At 44.3% G+C, this 21,370-nt stretch overlaps 1 protein-coding gene across 2 annotated transcripts in view; it reads right to left on the bottom strand.

Annotated features, from left to right (window-relative positions):
• Positions 1-21,370, bottom strand: part of ext1c (exostoses (multiple) 1c) — a 101,046-nt gene that overhangs the window by 67,750 nt on the left and 11,926 nt on the right. For both annotated transcript variants that reach the window (NM_001165318.1, XM_082960656.1), the window contains 1 exon segment: positions 14,136-15,498. In NM_001165318.1, coding sequence (NP_001158790.1) covers positions 14,136-15,082 — 947 coding nt within the window. In that variant the 5' untranslated portion in view covers positions 15,083-15,498.

Raw genomic sequence — 21,370 nt, 5'->3', positions numbered from 1 at the left:
TGTCTTGGGGGTATGATATTTGTGTGTCTGCATTTTCCTCCCTCATCATTATGTCACGCCTGCTCCAGCTCTCCCTCTCAGAGCTCAAGGGCGCTAGACTGCCTATCATTACGCATACCTGTCGCCATCTTTACGCGCACCTGCACCTCATTGTGCCCACCCGAACTCCATCATTATTTGACTGCCTCCCCTTTATGTCTGTTCCATCCCCGTGTCAGCACTGATGTTGTTATTTTGTTCCTGTTCTGTTTCATGTCCGTTAATTATTACATTTTCTCCCTGTACCTGCTTCCTGTCTCCAGCGTCGATCCTCACACATTATTGACAATTCATTCAGGACAGAAATAATCATTTCAAATCCAAAGTGCTGGAGTACAGAGTCATTTCAAATCCGAAAGTGCTGGAGTACAACAAAACACAATGTCTGGGTTTGTGCCAGACATGACGTTTTCCTTGATGGCCAAAAAGCTCAATTTTAGTCTCATCTGACCGGAGTACCTTCTTTCATACAGTGAGGGGAAAAAAGTATTTGTTCCCCTGCTGATTTTGTACGTTTGCCCACTGACAAAGAAATGATCAGTCTATAATTTTAATGCTAGGTTTATTTCAACAGTGAGAGACAGAATAACAACAAACAAATCCAGAAAAACGCATGTCAAAAATGTTATAAATTGATTTGCATTTTAATGAGGGAAATAAGTATTTGACCCCCTCTCAATCAGAAAGATTTCTGGCTCCCAGGTGTCTTTTATACAGGTAACAAGCTGAGATTAGGAGCACACTCTTAAAGGGAGTGCTCCTAATCTCAGCTTGTTACCTGTATAAAAGACACCTGTCCACAGAAGCAATCAATCAATCAGATTCCAAACTCTCCACCATGGCCAAGACCAAAGAGCTCTCCAAGGATGTCAGGGACAAGATTGTAGACCTACACAAGGCTGGAATGGGGTACAAGACCATCGCCAAGCAGCTTGGTGAGAAGGTGACAACAGTTGGTGCGATTATTCACAAATGGAAGAAATTGGTAACACACTACGCCGTGAAGGACTGAAATCCTGCAGCGCCCACAAGGTCCCCCTGCTCAAGAAAGCACATATACATGCCCGTCTGAAGTTTGCCAATGAACATCTGAATGATTCAGAGGACAACTGGGTGAAAGTGTTGTGGTCAGATGAGACCAAAATGGAGCTCTTTGGCATCAACTCAACTCGCCGTGTTTGGAGGAGGAGGAATGCTGCCTATGACCCCAAGAACACCATCCCCACAGTCAAACATCGAGGTGGAAACATTATGCTTTGGGGGTGTTTTTCTGCTAAGGGGACAGGACAACTTCACCACATCAAAGGGACGATGGACGCGGCCATGTATCATCAAATCTTGGGTGAGAACCTCCTTCCCTCAGCCAGGGCAATGAAAATGGGTCGTGGATGGGTATTCCAGCATGACAATGACCCAAAACACACGGCCAAGGCAACAAAGGAGTGGCTCAAGAAGAAGCACATTAAGGTCCTGGAGTGGCCTAGCCAGTCTCCAGACCGTAATCCCATAGAAAATCTGTGGAGGGAGCTGAAGGTTCGAGTTGCCAAACGTCAGCCTCGAAACCTTAATGACTTGAAGAAGATCTGCAAAGAGGAGTGGGACAAAATCCCTCCTGAGATGTGTGCAAACCTGGTGGCCAACTACAAGAAACATCTGACCTCTGTGATTGCCAACAAGGGTTTTGCCACCAAGTACTAAGTCATGTTTTGCAGAGGGGTCAAATACTTATTTCCCTCATTAAAATGCTAATCAATTTATAACATTTTTGACATTTTATGTTGTTGATATTCTGTCTCTCACTGTTCAAATAAACCTACCATTAAAATTATAGACTCATCATTTCTTTGTCAGTGGGCAAACGTACAAAATCAGCAGGGGATCAAATACTTTTTTCCCCTCACTGTATGTTTGGGGAGTCTCCCACATGCCTTTTGGCAAACACCAAATGTGTTTGCTTATTTTTTTCTTCAAGCAATGGCTTTTTTCTGACCACTCTTCCGTAAAGCACAGCTCTGTGGAGTGTACGGCTTAAAGCGGTCCTATGGACAGATACTCCAATCTCTGCTGTGGAGCTTTGCAGCTCCTTCAGGGTTATCTTTGGTCTCTTTGTTGCCTCTCTGATTAATACCCTCCTTGCCTAGTCCGTGAGGTTTGGTGGGTGGCCCTCTCTTGGCAGGTTTATTATGGTGCCATATTCTTTCCATTTTTTTATAATGGATTTAATCGTGCTCCGTGGGATGTTTAAAGTTTCAGATCTTTTTTTATAACCCAACCCTGATCTGTACTTCTCCACAACTTTGTCCCTGACCTGTGTGGAGAGCTCCTTGGTCTTCATGGTGCCGCTTCCTTGGTAGTGCCCATTGCTTAGTGGTGTTGCAGACTCTGGGGCCTTTCAGAACAGGTGTATATATGTATATGTCACATAATAACCAATTAACCAATTACCTTCAGAAGTCACATAATTAGTTAAATAAAGTCCACCTGTGTGCAATCTAAGTGTCATATGATCTGTCACATGATCTCAGTATGTGTATATATATATATAATTATGTGACTTCTGAAGGTAATTGGTTGCACCAGATCATATTTAGGGGATTCATAGCAAATACATATGCACGCACCAGTTTTCCGTAATTTTCTTTTTTGATTTTTTTTTTTTTTCATTTCATTCACCATTTTGGACTATTTTGTGTATGTCCATTACATGAAATACAAATAAAAATAAATTTAAATTACAGGTTGTAATGCAACAAAATAGGAAAACCGCCAAGGGGGTGAATACTTTTGCAAGGCACTGTACACCACACCATCATATAAGAGTTTTAGTATACTGTAGGAGTATTTTTTTACTGAGTGCAATTGTATCAAATGCTAAGGAGTGTAAGGGTATGTTATGTGGTTAATGTTGATCCTCCGGTGCCTCTGTTGCGCATGTCATGTTGAGAAGACGCTAGCTAAATTAATCAGTTTGGATTATGCTAACTTGGTTGTCAGTCATCGGTCATTATGGTATGAGGTGAAAAGAAGTTGTCACCTTAAAAAAAAAGCTGCCCACTTGTCTGTGGAATAACAGGTGTTGACTGAAGTGGGAACGCAGTGAAAGTGGACTCAACCAACCTCAAAAGGAGAGTGGTAAGGAGGAGTATTCTGAATCATTGTGGAAAATCACATTAGAAAGTCAACCCAGTTTTCGGGGTTAAATCCACCCCTTTCAAATCCCAATTTAACCTTAATACCAGACTGTACATTAGTAAATAGCCTCTCAACCATGACCGTATTTGTCTGACAAAGACTAGGTTTTCTTCCTTTCCCTCATAGATGGTCAAAAAAACTACACATGAACCTACCTTTACATGTACAGTATATTTAATAAATGTATTCCAGACACTTTGTCTTGACACTCCTGAATGACTTGCAAAAGGTCAACTTCACCTAATTGTGTATGAAACATTAAACACAGTGTTTGGAGCATTTGCTTTCACATGCCCCTCTTTTCCCCAATCCCTACCATCCATAAGCTCCGGATACCGAGTTGTGGGTTCACAAGGTCAAGTCGAGGCTATCAAATGGGTAAACAAGTGAATAACAGAGAGAACGAGAGAGGGAGGAGAGTCTTAAAGGTAGAAGGCAAGAGTCCCCCTCTCTCCTCTAGTCTCTCCCATATTGTCAAAGGCTTTCTGCTCCAGTTGGCTCGGACAAAAGCGAGTGAGGACGCCGGAGGCTTTTCCCGCTATGATCGCTGTGGTGCTGGCCAGGCTGGATAAAGGGCCCTATTAGGCCGGTGAATGGGCCCCCATTAAAGACATTCACACTAGTATATCTAGGGGTCCCGGCGTGGGCTGCTGTTAAGACAGCATGGGCCCCGGGGCCAAAAGGCTCCGCATCAGGAACCTGAGAGGCACCTGACAACATGACAGGCTGGACACTCCCACTCAATATACACAGGTCCAAAGGAGAGGGACAGCTAAATGCAAAGAATGAGGGGGCTCTGCTTAAGACATAAACAATTGGCCAAGGAATGTGAGGCACTAGAGCTAGTAAGAGAGAGCCTATGTTCTCAGTCAACTTACCAGAACAATTAAAAGGTAACAAAATATGCAAATGTAGGATCGCAAACGAGTCACAATTTCTTTGCCAAGCATAATTGATTCTGTTTAGCATTTCAAAAGAATGTGTTTACCGGTACAGTGTAGCCAGACAAAAACAGACAACCGTCTGAGATGAAACCAGACAATAACACGCAACCACCTGCCACCACCACTGGGTGCTATGAGGTCAGCTTACAGATAGGGGGCAGTAGAGAGTTAGAGAGGTCACTGGTCCACTTTTCTTTTTAGCTGGATTAAATGAGACCCTGTTTGACTCGGAGATAAGGCAAGACCTTCCCAATCCCTCCCATAACCTTTGGTTGGTGTGTTTTATGCCAGCTTGTGAAAGGCAGGGTGTATGTGTATGTGTGTGTGTATGTGTGTGTGTTGGTGCGTAACTGTCCATGAGCGTGTGTCCATGCAAGCATGCATGGGTAAATGCATGAGTGTGGGAAGAGTGGGAAGTGTGGGCAGGATGTGTGTGTGTGTGCACTTATTTAACAGCATTGCTGTTACGTTTAATGTTAAAAAGGAGGATGGGCGGTAATTTAAAAAAGCATAACTCAAAAAAAGAGGGAGTAGGCCGATAGGAAGAAATACTTGCAGTAAGAGCCGTGCAAGAGGAAGACCGGAAGACGAAGTAAAGAGGGAGAGAGAAGGGAGTACGGGAGAGAGAGACTGGAAGATGGAAAAAGGAAGGAGAGAGAGGGAAAGAACTAGGGGTGGAGGTTGAGAAGAAAATTAGAGAGACAGAGGGAGAGCAACGGGAGTGTGGGAGAGGGAGAGAAGAACTGGAAGAAGAAAAAAGAAGGACAACGGAAGAAAGAGGTTGAGAACTTGAAGGCGTTGTCTCATTTCTATTTTTTTGGGAACAGAGACGCAAACAGAGGAGTTTGTTCTGGACTGGAACACGAGCAGCACAGACCGCATTCTCTCCAGGGGTACAATTTCACAGCCCCTAATTACAGTGGGGTGTAGGATTTCTTATTGGGGCCTGCCAACATCCCAACACACAAACTATTATACATGTCACACACACACTTAGACATGAAGGTATACACTCAAACATTCCCACACAAACACATCCCGCTCGAAAACAAAACACCCATACACACATGCATGCAAGTACACACCGATGGTCAAACTGCGGGAACACTAGCTATAACTACAGTACAACTACAGGTCATGAAGCCATGTAACAGTCAGGACCATGGATAGTTTCAGTTCATTTACAGAAAAATAACAAAAATGTCAGATATATCATTCCTATAACGCAATATGCATGTAATACTGATGTTGTCCTTTACTGTACTGTATATTCATGTATCTATTGTATAATACTGTATATTCCTGTACTACAAAGGTTACTGTATATTCTGCTGTATAGCATCTTTTGCACTGCAGTAGGGAACAGTGGTCTTTTAATCCCTCTATTCTCTCTCCTTGAGTTCTTTCTGGGTCATGAATAATGGCCTATGATGTGATACCGTCTTCCACATGGCAAGGCCGTCACCATGGGAACAACCCTCATAGATGTCATCCTAACTAACTCGCCCTCCAAATACACCTCTGCTGTTTTCAGCGATCAGCGATCACTGCCTCATTGCCTGCATCCGTAATGGGTCTGCGACCAAACGACCACCCCTCATCAGTATCAAACGCTCCCTAAAACACTTCTGCGAGCAGGCCTTTCTAATCGACCTGGCCGGGGTATCCTGGAATGACATTGACCTCATCCCGTCAGTAGATGATGCCTGGCTATTCTTTAAAAGAGCCTTCCTCACCATCTTAAATAAGCATGCCCCACTCCAAAAATTTAGAACTAGGAATAGATATAGTCCTTGGTTCACTCCAGACCTGTCTGCCCTTGACCAGCACAAAAACATCCTGTGGCGTTCTGCATTAGCATCGAATAGCCCCCGTGATATGCAACTTTTCAGGGAAGTTAGGAACAAATATACACAGGCAGTTAGAAAAGCTAAGGCTAGCTTTCTCAAACAGAAAATTGCATCCTGTAGTACTAGCTCAAAAAAGTTCTGGAACACTGTAAAGTCCATGGAGAATAAGAGCACCTCCTCCCAGCTGCCCACTGCTCTGAGGCTAGGAAACACTGTTACAACTGATAAATCTACTATAATTGAGAATTTCAATAAGCATTTCTCTACGGCTGGCCATGCTTTCCACCTTGCTACCCCTAGCCCGGTCAACTGCCCGGCACCCTCCCCAGAAACCCGCCAAAGCCCCCACCATTTCTCCTTCACCCAAATCCAGATAGCTGATGTTCTGAAAGATCTGCAAATTCTGGACCCATACAAATCAGCCGGGCTAGACAATCTGGACCCTCTCTTTCTAAAATGATCTGCTGCAATTGTTGCAACCCCTATTACTAGCCTGTTCAACCTCTCTTTCGTATCGTCTCAGATCCCTAAAGATTGGAAAGCTGCCGCGGTCAGACACCCTAGACCCAAACTGTTACAGATCTATTTCTATCCAACCCTGCCTTTCTAAAGTCTTCGAAAGCCAAGTTAACAAACAGATCACCGACCATTTCGAATCCCACCGTACTCCGCTATGCAATCTGGTTTCCGAGCTGGTCATGGGTGCACCTCAGCCACGTTCAAGGTCTTAAACGACATCATAACCGCCATCGATAAGAGACATTACTGTGCAGCCGTATTCATCGACCTGGCCAAGGCTTTCGACTCTGTGAATCACCACATTCTTATTGGCAGACTCGACAGCCTTGGTTTCTCAAATGATTGCCTCGCCTGGTTTACCAACTACTTCTCTGATAGAGTTCAGTGTGTCAAATCGGAGGGCCTGTTGTCCGGACCTCTGGCAGTCTCTATGGGTGTGCCACAGGGTTCAATTCTCGGGCCGACTCTCTTCTCTGTATACATCAATGATCTTGCTGCTGGTGACTCTCTGATCCACCTCTACACAGACGACACCATTCTGTATACTTCTGGCCCCTCTTTGGATACTGTGTTAACTAACCTCCAGACGAGCTTCAATGCCATACAACTCTCCTTCGTGGCCTCCAACTGCTCTTAAACGCAAGTAAAATTAAATGCATGCTATTCAATCGATCACTGCCCGCACCTGCTCGCCCGTCCAGCATCGCAACTCTGGACGGCTCTGACTTAGAATACGTGGACAACTACAAAATACCTGGGTGTCTGGTTAGACTGTAAACTCTCCTTCCAGACTCACATTAAGCATCTCCAATCCAAAATGTAATCTAGAATTGGCTTCCAATATCGCAACAAAGCATCCTTCACTCATGCTGCCAAACATACCCTCGTAAAACTGACCATCCTACCGATCCTCGACTTCAGTGATGTCATCTATAAAATAGCCTCCAACACTCTACTCAACAAACTGGATGCAGTCTATCACAGTGCCATCCGTTTTGTCACCAAAGCCCCATACACTACCCACCATTGCGACCTGTATGCTCTCGTTGGCCCTTGCTTCATACTCGTCGCCAAACCCACTGGCTACAGGATATCTACAAGTCTCTGCTCTGTAAAGCCCTGCCTTATCTCAGCTCACTGGTCACCATAGCAGCACCCACTCGTAGCACGCGCTCCAGCAGGTATATCTCACTGGTCACCCCCAAAGCCAATTCCTCCTTTGGTCGTCTTTCCTTCCAGTTCTCTGCTGCCAATGACTGGAACGAACTGCAAAAATCTCTGAAGCTGGAGACTTATATCTCCCTCACTATCTTTAAGAACCAGCTGTCAGAGCAGCTCACAGATCACTGCACCTGTACATAGCCCATCTGTAAACAGCCCATCTATCTACCTACCTCATCCCCATACTGTATTTATTTATTTATTTATCTTGCTTCCTTGCACCCCAGTATCTCTACTTGCACATTCATCTTCTGCACATCTACCATTCCAGTGTTTAATTGCTATATTGTAATTACTTTGCCACCATGGCCTATTTATTGCCTTAACTTACCTCATTTGCACTGACTGTATATAGACATTTTGTTTTCTTTTGTTCTACTGTATTATTGACTGTATGTTTTGTTTATTCCATGTGTAACTCTGTGTTGTTGTATGTGTCGAATTGCTACTCTTTATCTTGGCCAGGTCGCAGTTGCAAATGAGAACTTGTTCTCAACTAGCCTACCTGGTTAAATAAAGGTGAAATAAAAATAAATAAATAAAACCATTTAAGCTGAATGTACAGTGAGGGAAAAAAGTATTTGATCCCCTGCTGATTTTGTACGTTTGCCCACTGACAAAGAAATGATCAGTCTATAATTTTAATGGTAGCTTTATTTTAACAGTGAGAGACAGAATAACAACAAAAAATGTCAAAAATGTTATAAATTTATTTGCATTTTAATGAGCGAAATATGTATTTGACCCCTCTGCAAAACATTACTTAGTACTTGGTGGCAAAACCCTTGTTGGCAATCACAGAGGTCAGACGTTTCTTGTAGTTGGCCACCAGGTTTGCACACATCTCAGGAGGGATTTTGTCCAACTCCTCTTTGCAGATCTTCTCCAAGTCATTAAGGTTTCGAGGCTGACGTTTGGTAACTCGAACCTTGAGCTCCCTCCACAGATTTTCTATGGGATTAAGATCTGGAAACTGGCTAGGCCACTCCAGGACCTTAATGTGCTTCTTCTTGAGCCACTCCTTTGTTGCCTTGGCCGTGTGTTTTGGGTCATTGTCATGCTGGAATACCCATCCACAACCCATTTTCAATGCCCTTGCTGAGGGAAGGAGGTTCTCACCCAAGATTTGACGGTACATGGCCCCGTCCATCGTCCCTTTGATGCGGTGAAGTTGTCCTGTCCCCTTAGCAGAAAAACACCCCCAAAGCATAATGTTTCCACCTCCATGTTTGACGGTGGGGATGGTGTTCTTGGGGTCATAGGCAGCATTCCTCCTCCTCCTCCAAACACGGCGAGTTGAGTTGATGCCAAAGAGCTCCATTTTGGTCTCATCTGACCACAACACTTTCACCCAGTTGTCCTCTGAATCATTCAGATGTTCATTGGCAAACTTCAGACGGGCATGTATATGTGCTTTCTTGAGCAGGGGGACCTTGCGGGCGCTGCAGGATTTCAGTCCTTCACGGCATAGTGTGTTACCAATTGTTTTCTTGGTGACTATGGTCCCAGCTGCCTTGAAATCATTGACAAGATCCTTCCGTGTAGTTCTGGGCTGATTCCTCACCATTCTCATGATAATTGCAACTCCACGAGGTGAGATCTTGCATGGAGCCCCAGTCCGTTCTTTTGTGTTTCTTCCATTTGCGAATAATCGCACCAACTGTTGTCACCTTCTCACCAAGCTGCTTGGCGATGGTCTTGTACCCCATTCCAGCCTTGTGTAGGTCTACAATCTTGTCCCTGACATCCTTGGAGAGCTCTTTGGTCTTGGCCATGGTGGAGAGTTTGGAATCTGATTGATTGATTGCTTCTGTGGACAGGTGTCTTTTATACAGGTAACAAAGTGAGATTAGGAGCACTCCCTTAATTAGTGTGTTCCTAATCTCAGCTCTTTACCTGTATAAAAGACACCTGGGAGCCAGAAATCTTTCTGATTGAGCGGAGGTCAAACACTTATTTCCCTCTTTAAATTGCAAATCAATTTATAACATTTTTGACATGTGTTTTTCTGGATTTTTGTTGTTGTTATTCTGTCTCTCTGAACATTTCTTTGTCAGTGGGCAAACGTACAAAATCAGCAGGGTATCATTTTGCTATTACACCCCCCCTCCCTCCCTCCCTCCCTGCTCCACCGCACCCCCTTACCCCTGCCTGCCCCCACCCCTGATACCTCACCCTTAGAGCTTCAACTATGACTAAAGCAACTCTGCAAAGTGTTCTACTAGTGTGTGTGTGAATGTGTATGTGCATCTCTGTATGTGTGTTTGTGTGTGTGTGCATGCACACATCTATGTGTGTGTCTCCTGAAACTCCCTGCTCCATTCCCACTCCTCTCTTTTCACACACTCCCTCATTTACATTCACTGTACAATGCAGGTTTTTCTTTCCTTTCTCATGGAATCCTCCAAAGTAAGAAAGAAGGGAAACTAGGCCAATAGGCTGCGGTAAAGCCTCTCCCTCCTTCTTTCTCTCCCTCTTGGCCTCTCTTTCTTTCTGGGTCCTTTCCCTGCCTGAAGTCCTACCTTCTTTCTCCCCTTCCTACCTTTTCTTCTCCTTCTCTTTCCTGCTGTCTGCCTCTCTCCCTTCCTCCCTCTCTATCTAACCCCCATGTCTCGCCTTTCCTGCAGTCCCATTCATCCCCCTCTCCATCATGCCTCTCGTGATCTTTCCCTCTCTCTGTCTATGTTTCTCTCTCCCCATTACTTAATTTATGCCCCGCCCCCCACCCTGTCTAGTCCTGGGTCCTCCTGGGTTAATCTGTAAGTGGACCAGATGCAAGTGCTCATTAACCTGGTACAACCTGCTAAGAGGCTGCAACCTGCCTGCCTGCTTGACCCCACAGCCAAGGAAGATAGGAGAAACAGGAGGAAAGGCGTGAGAGGGGGAGGGGGGGACAGAAAGAAAAAGACAGGTTGAGAGAAAGAGGGAGAGAGAGAACGAGAGAGAGAAGAAAAAGAGTGAGAAGAGGGAGAGATGGAGAGAGAGAGAAAGAAAGAGAGGGAGAGAGGACAGAGGGCCTTGGAGGGTGGGAGTCGTTACCTAACCTCATTCTCAGAATCCTTCAGCTTCATGGGACGTTTATATGTCACGCTTTCATTTCATTCATTCCGACTCCATTTCCATGCATGGTTCTCATCTTATCCCCGAAAAGCCCCCACACTCCTCGGGATATCAGCGTCAGAGAGAGGACAACGTAATACCCACCCCCCCCACCATCCCCCCGCACCCCTTCTCACCTCACTCCAAGGCCCCCGTGCGTACCTCATTTCCAACTCCGAGGGAGAAAAAAAAGGGGGAAAAAAGCGCTATACACATTCTGATGTTTTTCTTACACACTGCTGCTGTCTCTCGCCCCCCCACCCCCACCTAACCCCCACTCCATGCACCCCTCACCATATCCAAATGTAACCCGCCATCATATAACATAAGCTCCTGACACCCCTCTCCCCAAACCACCCCCCCACCCTGATGTCTGAGCAAACCGTTGGTTATGTGTGGAATAAATGAGCTCATTCATACAGAGTCGAGTGGGACTCCGCTCTGTCCCCTTTCCCTCACCACCGGCCCAATGTAAACAACCCAGAAAGGTAGCTATGGCCCGGACGGATTATAACTGTTATTACTGGGTAAGACCGGGCCCTCCACTCACTCGCTCTATACCTATATCCCCCCTCCCTCTCTCTATCCCTCATTCTAGAGGTATCTGACCAGGACCAGATCATTGGTGTACTTGGGTGGAAGCCACATGAAGAGATAGCCACTAATAGGGTAAGAATAGGGGGAGGCTATTGTTATTCACACCAACGTTCCCTCTTTTCAAGCTGACTTTTTCCATCGTGACACCTCTCCTCTATTCACGGTTGAATACACTTCTCCGATTTCAGAACCTTTTTCAAAATGTTGAGCACATACCGCAACCGTCTATTGGTCTTTGGATGTCGGCTTGTTTCAAGGGGCGTAAACTCGACGCCAAGATCTCACACAGCCAGGACCACACTCTGTACTGTAAATCTAACACAACACACAACCAACAGTCAATATTCTTAACAAGATAACTGGAATAGTAACTGTAAACGACAGAGAAAATAACCAGGAGACCTCAATTTAGATGAGAGGGAGAAAATCAAAAACTCATAAAAGCCCAACATCTAAGGGACCCAATAATACGCCCAGCACGATTAAAAAACAAAGCAATAAAAGAACAAGCCCAAAGTGTATTCCTGATGAAACAGAACACAAGTTATGACACAACCTCACAATAATAGCCCTCTCTAAGGGGAGAATCCTAACTTCCACTTTCTTAGAATTTTCACTTAGTCATGCATTGACGTCAATGAGAGACTAAGGGACTGTAAGTTATTTATAATGAGGGTTACCTGGAGAAAATCTGATCTCTCTGAAACAAAAATGGATGGCCCTCCTTTCAGTAAAATATATTTTTACCCAAACCTCCCTGAACCAAAAAAAAAAACAAGTGACCATGCCCTGTACTCCAAATAATAATTCAAACATAAAGTGGATAGCAGAGAAGATGCCTACTGTTTACTCTCACCCCTAGGACAGACCAGAGCCTTAGATATGCCGTTTTAGAAACGGTTCGTTTTGTAAGCATTACATGGCAAAGTAGCCATAAAGTTGTGGATTTGAAGACCACCACGGATAAGAGGGGGATTTTATAAACGCATTTCATGCAATTCGACGTCATTTTACAAGACTGGAGACGAGCAGAATCTTTTTTTAATACCACAAGAGACCATGAAAATGAATGACCGCGTGCTGCAGCACTGGAGACATTTTGATTTCTATTCAGGCTATTGTAAAAAAAAAAAAAAGTTTGGAACATTGCTGAAGATGTCCATCAACTCAAAAAAAAGAACCAGTTACAACTGAAGTATCTGATCATAAATTAATTCAAGAAAAAGCTATTCATTGTTTAACACAGCAGCCACATATCATCAGGTAGGCCTATATGCACTTGTAAAAATTTTTTTTTAATTCGTAACATATATGAATGGGTGATGGACATCCACAAATTAACACAGACCATACGAAACGTAACATATCATACTAAATGGAGTGTCTGGGATTTATTTACAGGATAATATGAAATGCTCTGAGACCAAGTTGGAACAATACGTGACCACTTTCTGAACCACGATTCGAAGGACGGTCAAATCGCTCAAAATAACCCTCATCGAGATGTTGCCTATATCTAATAGTCCTTCTCATCACTTATTATTACAAATAGAAGATTATAACTTCTCACATTTAGTAAAGTTGCATAGCAGGCCTATAATATGTTACACCAAAAACACCTCACTCAGTCATCTCTTATCTGAAGCTGAATAGTCAAATGTTTTCCTCATGCGGACAAAACCTCAACAGCGTGCACGCCGCAGGCTATGCTTTGATTGAAACAAAATAGGCCTACAAGAAATGCTAATATTTTGTTAACAACCATCTGCTTTAATTCGCTGGCAAAACAGTTATTCAATAAGATCTGAATGCATACTTCCATGAAACTGATTGAGATCAAATGATTGGCATGCAGTTTCAACGGTAAAATGTGAAGAATTATCATTCACGATTGACAGTGATAATTTGAAACGAGGTATGCCTAACTTGGTGTTTGAGGGTATTAAAAATAGAAAATGTTCTTTAGGCAAGATGTGTGGGCATATAGGCAGACTTTGCAATTGGCAGATGCATTTTGTGCAAATATTCTACAATGATATTCAATCTGTCGGCTATAGAAGGTTGTCGCACAGCCTCAATGTCAGAGACAAACCAAAGATATCCCATATGCATCGGAGTCACTGCATTTTACAGCTTGTTTCTAGCATAAAACATTCCGGACTAAAGCGTCGTTATAGATTATTTAATATAAATCAGGTCCATTTCATTGATATTAAAATTAATTATATCAGTAGCAAGCTTTGGACCACAGGAAGAGTAGGACCTAAGGAACACCTATCCACTGCAGTGTGTAATGCAGTGTAGCCTAGATTCATATTTTTAATATATTTAACCTTTATTTAACTAGGCATATACACCATCCCAGCAGCGCAAAAACTCGGGAAGGAAGTAAATCTTTTTCAAAATATAACTTTGCCCTGTGCTTCTCCGAGTGTGCTCTTCGTATAACCTAGGCCCCTCAAACTCAACTTTGGACCTTGAAGCCAGTTCCACTGAGTGTTTTCATTGTTCCCCTCTAATCGGGGACTGATTTAGACCTGGGACTCCAGGTGGGTGCAAATCATTATCAGGTAGAACAGAAAACCAGCGGGCTCTGGACCTGGACTATTTTGTACATTTGGATCTGAATTGGAAGTTACGATTCACCGTTCTGCCCCTTAGGAACCTAACTTACCTCTCATACTCTAGGTTGTCATGGTCACAGCGGGCGTCTTTGTGTTTCTCCCAGTCCTTCCCGTGACGGCATGTGGTGAGGGACACTATGTCCTTCCCGTTATGGATATGATGCAGGGCGTTACGGGTGTCCGAGCCGATGCCCGTTAGATACCGCTTCCCTTTGAACATCAACAGGTACTTCCTGCGCGGTGGCACCGTGTTTCGCACCAACCAGCCCCTCTCGCCCCCCTTCTGGGGGTGGTCCTTGGAGAAGAGGGGGATGGAGACGTCGAACCCAGGCCGGAAGTGTTCCGTGTTGAGGCTGGCTTTAGCCAGGATGGCCTGACCGATGTTGAAGCCCAGGTCCTCGGTGTAGTTGGGCCAGGTGCCCGAGTACAGGTTAAAGATAAGGTGGTTCTGTCCCTCGTTCCAGAGCGGGTAACCCTTGATACGATCGTCCAAGTTGGGCACAAACTGCCCCGAGAGCTGGTCGCGGTCCAGAGTGTCAATCCCCAAAACGAAGAGACATGCCTCGCGAGGGTCTGTGGTGTAGTACCGTGACTCGCCTATAGACGTCAGTATCTTACGATAGCTCTCCGACCCGCGCTCACCCTTCTCCGATGGGTAAACGTACACTCTAAACCCATCCCGCCCTCTACGTCGACATCTCGTAAAGTCGAAGCAGGTCTCCATTCGGCAGCGACTGTCTTTATAGATGCCCGTCCAGGCTTGGTGACGCTGACGGGGGGACTCGGCAGAACCAGGCCCTGTCTGGAGTTCCTCCAGCTGGGCATAGCCCGGCAGGAGGACCCTGTCGGTCCAGTCGGGCCAGGGGCGCACCACATCGCCCCTCTGCTGCCCCAGCAGCTTGAGGAGACGGACCTGGACCCCACCGCCCCAGTAGAAGAGCAGCAGCCAGCAGCAAGCACACAGCCCCAGCAGGACATACTTCTTACGCGCCTGCATGGAGCCCAATGTCTCTCGTTCTCTTCCTCTATCGCTGTCGCTCTCTTTTTCCCCCCTCTCTCTGCCCCTCAGCTCCAAGCCTCACAAAGGTGGGTGAGTTGTTTCGAAGGTCTAACAAGGCGGGTCCAATATAGAACAGTGTGGTAACTTGGACATCATCTCTTCCAAGTCTGATCCAGTCCAGTTTAAGCCCATTGAGGATAAATAAATGGATGTCGAATCCACTCTCTTCTGTTTCGCTCTCTCGTCTCTCTCTCAGAATTGGGTGCTGTTAGCCTGTCTCTTGCTAGACAGTCTCTGTGGCGCGTGTGTGCATTTCCTGCACTGCCCGATGCTGAGGATGATGAAGGGCGATGTCTCCTCTCTCTCAAGCCCTCCTCGCCGCCTCATGGCGCCCGCTGTCTCCCGGGTCTCTCCTGGGGACGTAAACAAACGAGATCACAGCTCAGTACACAACCGGAGGAGCACTCAACAGCACAGATGCAGCACTAGGTACATTAACAAGTCAAGGAACACTGTCTCAAATGATTCAGCAACACACCATTATGTAAAGCACACAACACACCCTTATAACAACATACAGATATACTGTATAAACCAAAACACACACTATCAGCATGAAGCGTGTACAGACTCAGCAATAAATTAGCCCAACGGAGGGTAATTTCATACACATGACAGTGCAGTTGGACTACTTTAGGCTATAAAACCCTCTTAAGTTCAACTGAACTGATCAACTCTTTATGTAGAACTCTCTTGAAGATTAAAGCTAGTCTCCTCAAACATAGAGCTCGCTCAGTTCAGTTCACATAGCTGACAGCTCTGATGAGACACACATAACAAGAGACTCTCAAAGTTTAAATATACCCCCACTATCTCTATATTTGAAAATGGTCAAAGTAGTTTTAATGTTTGGTCTGGTTATGCTATTGACGTCCATTCTTGGAACCGTGTTGTTTTGGTTTTAGTATGCCGAACATGAAGCAGCCAGCTCTGATATTATCATGCACTTCAAGCTCCAGTTGAACAGCATCAGATACAGTTGAGATGCAGTGGAGGGGGAAATGGGGAGCCGTTTAGCCACTGAAATGGAGATTTGTAAAGTACGGGAAAATAGAGCCACTTTATGGCGGTGTAACGTCCGTTAATCTTGGAGTGTGGAGAGACTTTTTTGTTGTTGTTATATTTGAAAACATCATGCAACGGTTTTCAACACGGTATGTTTGCCCAAGCACCCCCCATAACTCCCCAGTGTGTGTGTGTGTGTGTGTGTGTGTGTGTGTGTGTGTGTGTGTGTGTGTGTGTGGGGAAAACCTCACAGAGCAGACCAGTGTTCCTACAGCCAGCCGCCACACAAAGGCAGCTTTCAGGTCTCACCTGCTCTCCCTCACTTTCTCTTTTCATCCCTCTCTCTACCTCCCTCCCTCTCCTACCTCTCCCTCACATTCCTCTACCTTCTCCATCCATGCGGAATTGAAGGCTACCCTCCCTGTTCTTCCTGTTATCACCTGTATGTATGGAGCCTGATATTGATCAACAATGCATTGTCTCATTAGGCCAGTGTATTGTGATACTATACAGAATGTCATTTGAATGTACATTGAAAGACTACTAAAACATTAATTTCCGACTCATTGTGTCTGTGTGTGTTTATGTACAACTCATGTACGTATGGTACATTAGTGTGTATGCAGGTGCTTATGACTATGTGTCTGTATGCAGGCCTCTTGTGACTATTTGTGTGTGTGTGTGTGTGTGTGTGTCCATGTATGTGTGTGCTTGTGTGTAAGTGAGGGCACATCAGGTAGTGTCAGATAGTGAGCTCACTGAGAGCCTTAGAGATTCTGAGTGTTGGTTTTTGGCTGAGCCAAGCTCCTCTCCCACAAAACAGTGGCAAGCAGACAAAGTTGTAAGGACACTAGGGATCCTTCTACATAGTCCTCATCAATAATTTACCGGCACCTTTAGTTAACATATTGATTTTCCTTTCTGAATTTCTTTTTGCTTTATATCCCCTGCCTTTCCTGCTGAAGTAAAACTCAATCTATCTAGGATACTCTCACACAGCTGAGACAAATATCCAATCTGACAGAAAAAGCCAACCTGAGGCAAGGGTTGGAACAGGTACAGGGAAGTGAAAAATAACGGGATTTTTCGAGGAACGGAAACAGGAAGCGGGAGCGAAAGTGATCTATAGTGTTCCCAGAACAGAAACGTTATTCTGAAATCTTGAGAACCGGTTAAAAATTTACTTTTAAATGTAATTTCTTTTAAAAGGCCTCCCGAGTGGCGCAGCAGTCTAAGGCACTACATCACAGGGATTGAGGTGTCACAACAGATCTGGGTTCGATCCTGGGCTGTGTCACAAACAGGCCATGACAGGGAATCCCATAGGGCGGCACACAATTGGCCCAGCGTTGTCCGGGTGGGATTGGCTGGGGGGGCTTTACTTGGCTCATCGTGCTCCAGCGACTCCTTGTGGCAGGCTGGGTGCCTGCAGGCTGACGGTGGTCGTCAGTTGAATGGTGTTTCCTCCGACATATTGGTGCAGCTGGCTTCCGGGTTAAGCGGCCGGGTTTTAAGAAGCACAGTTTGGCGGGTCATGTTTCGGAGGACGCATGACTAGACCTTCGCCTCTCCCAAGCTCGTTGGGGAGTTGCAGCGATGACACGAAATCGCAATTGGATATCACGGAATTTGGGAGAAAAAGGGGGTAAAATACCAACAACAAATTACAAATAATTAAAATTAACGTAATTCTTTGGTTCCAGAAATATAGGGGTTCTGCTCGGAATGGAACTATTGGAAAATCATTTTGGTTCCACCCCTGACCTGAGCACTATAATGTCTCTAATGATTTGTGGTTTAGGGTGATTGGCAACGATTATGGGAGTTATGATAATGATCATTGTCATGATGGTGACATGATGGTAATCACAAGGATAGATTCTCATTTTCTTCTCCAACTAATAACAATATACAGTACAGTAGGGAGAACAAGTATTTGATAACCTGCAAAATCGGCAGTGTTTCCTACTTACAAAGCATGTAGAGGTCTGTAATTTTTATCATAGGTACACTTAAACTGTGAGAGACGGAATCTAAAACAAAAATCGAGAAAATCACATTGTATGATTTTTAAGTAAATAATTTGCATTTTATTTCATGACATAAGTATTTGATCACCTACCAACCAGTAAGAATTCCGGCTCTCACAGACCTGTTAGTTTTTCTTTAAGAAGCCCTCCTGTTCTCCACTCATTACCTGTATTAACTGCACCTGTTTGAACTCATTACCTGTATAAAAGACACCTGTCCACACACTCAAACAGACTCCAACCTCTCCACAATGGCCAAGACCAGAGAGCTGTGTAAGGACATCAGTGATAAAATTGTAGACCTGCACAAGGCTGGGATGGGCTACAGGACAATAGGCAAGCAGCTTGGTGAGAAGGCAACAACTGTTGGCGCAATTATCAGAAAATGGAAGAAGTTCAAGATGACGGTCAATCACCCTCGGTCTGGGGCTCCATGCAAGATCTCACCTCGTGGGGCATCAATGATCATGAGGAAGGTGAGGGATCAGCCCAGAACTACACGGCAGGACCTGGTCAATGACCTGAAGAGAGCTGGGACCACAGTCTCGATCCTGTTTATTGTACTGTGCAAACGAAAACAGCAGTGTAGCAAAACTCGGCATTAACCATAGTAACCAGAAAACCCATTAGCGCTGGGAGCGCTAGCGCTAGCTAATAAATGTAAGCCAATACAAAACTAGAGCACGTTTTGGACTTGGCTTAGCCAGTAACAACGCAAATGCACAAACACAGACAGACAGAGTACCAATCAAAAGTTGAGCACACCTACTCATTCAAGGGTTTTTCTTTATTTATACTATTTTCTACATTGTAGAATAATAGTGAAGACATCAAAACTATGAAATAACACATATGGATGGAATCATGTAGTAATCAAAAAAAGTGTTAAACAAATCACAATATATTTTATATTTGAGATTCTTCAAAGTAGCCACCCTTTGCCTTGATGAAAGCTTTGCACACTGTTGGCATTCTCTCAACCAGCTTCATGAGGCCGTCACCTGGAATGCATTTCAATGAACAGGTGTGCCTTGTTAAAAGTTAATTTGTGGAATTTCTTTCCTTAATGCGTTTGAGCCAATCAGTTGTGTTGTGACAAGGTAGGGGTGGTATACAGAAAATAGCCCTATTTGGTAAAAGACCAAGTCCATATTATGGCAAGAACAGCTCAAATAAGCAAAGAGAAACGACAGTCCATCATTACTTTAAAACATGAAGGTCAGTCAATCCGGAAAATTTCAAGAACTTTGAAAGTTTCTTCCAGTGCAGTCGCAAAAACCATCAAGCGCTATGATGAAACTGTCTCTCATGAGGACTGCCACAGGAATGGAAAACCCAGAGTTAACTCTGCTGCAGAGGATAACTTCATTAGAGTTACCAGCCTCAGAAATTGCAGACAAAATAAATGCTTCACAGAGTTCAAATAACAGACACATCTCAACATCAACTGTTCAGAGGGGACTGCGTGAATCAGGCCTTCATGGTCGAATTGCTGCAAAGAAACCACTACTAAAGGACACCAATAATAAGAAGAGATTGGCTTGGGCCAAGAAACACAAGCAATGGACATTAGACCAGTGGAAATCTGTCCTTTGGTCTGATGAGTCCAAATTTGAGATTTTTGGTTCCAACCGCCATGTATTTGTGAGACAGTAGGTGAACGGATGATTTCCGCATGTGTGGTTCCCACCGTGAAGCATGGAGGAGGTGTGATGGAGTGGGGGTGCTTTGCTGGTGACACTGTCTGTGATTTATTGAGAATTCAAGGCACACTTAACCAGCGTGGCTACCACAGCATTCTGCAGCGATACGCCATCCCATCTGGTTTGCGCTTAGTGGGACTATCATTTGTTTTTCAACAGGACAATGACCCAACACACCTCCAGGCTGTGTAAGGGCTATTTGACCAAGAAAGAGAGTGATGGAGTGCTGCATCAGATGATGGATTTACATTTGACATTTGCATTTACATTTGAGTCATTTAGCAGACGCTCTTATCCAGAGCGACTTACAGTAGTGAATGCATACATTTCCTTTTTTTCATTTCATACATTTTTTTTCGTACTTGGCCCCCCGTGGGAATCGAACCCACAACCCTGGCGTTGCAAACACCATGCTCTACCAACTGAGCTACGGGGAAGGCTTAATAAAACAATTGCCACCGATCTACAAAAAAATACTCTCATGTCAAAGTGGAAGAAATATTGGAACATTTATTTTTTTAAATTATGAAAAATGAAACACTAATATATCTTGATTAAATAACTATTTAACCCCGAGTCAATACATGTTAGACACACCTTTGGCAGTGATTACAGCTTTGAGTGTTTTGGGGTATGTCTCTAAAAGCTTTGCACACCTGAATTGTATAATATTTGCCCATTATTCTTTTAAAAATACTTCAAGCTCTGTCAAATTGGTTGTTGATCATTGCTAGACAGCCATTTGTCTTGTCATAGATTTTAAGCCAAATTAGTCTCCCAATGTATGTTGGAAAGCAGACTAAACCAGGTTTTCCTATACGATTTTGCCTGCGCTTAGTTGTATTCCATTTATTTTTATCCAAATCAACTCCCTGGTCCTTGCCGATGACAAGCATACCCATAACATGATGCAGCCACCACGATGCTTGAAAATATGAAGCGTGGTACTCAGTGATGTGTTGTGCTGGATTTGCCCCAAACATAACTCTTTGTATTCAGGACAAAAGGTTCCTTTCTTTGCCACATTTTTTGCCGTATTACTTAAGTGCCTTGTTGCAAACAGGATGTATGTTTCGGAATATTTTTTATTCTGCACTAGCTTCCTGTTCACTCTGTCAATTAGGTTAGTATTGTGGAGTAACTACAATGTTGTTGATCCATCCTCAGTTTTCTATCACAGCCATTAAACTCTGTAACTGTTTTGAAATCACCATTGGTGATGGTAAAATCTCGAAGCGGTTTTCTTCCTCTCCGGCAACTGAGTTAGGAAGGACGCCTGTATCTTTGTAGTGACTGGGTGTAATGATACACCATCCAAAGCCTAATTAATACATATTCAGCATCTGTTTATTTTTTCTCCTTTTTACACATCTACTAATCGGTGGCCTTCGTTGCTGGACATTGGAAAACTCACTGGTCTTTGTGGTTGAATCTGTGCTTAAAATTCCTTACTTGATTGAGGGACCTTACAGATAATTGTATGTGTG

The sequence above is a fragment of the Salmo salar genome, chromosome 14, assembly GCF_965601325.2.
Source record: "Salmo salar chromosome 14, fSalSal1, whole genome shotgun sequence".
Classification (NCBI taxonomy): Eukaryota; Metazoa; Chordata; class Actinopteri; order Salmoniformes; family Salmonidae; genus Salmo; species Salmo salar.
Note: the sequence above shows the minus strand (reverse complement) of the source record. Positions and strands in the feature narration are given on the sequence as shown.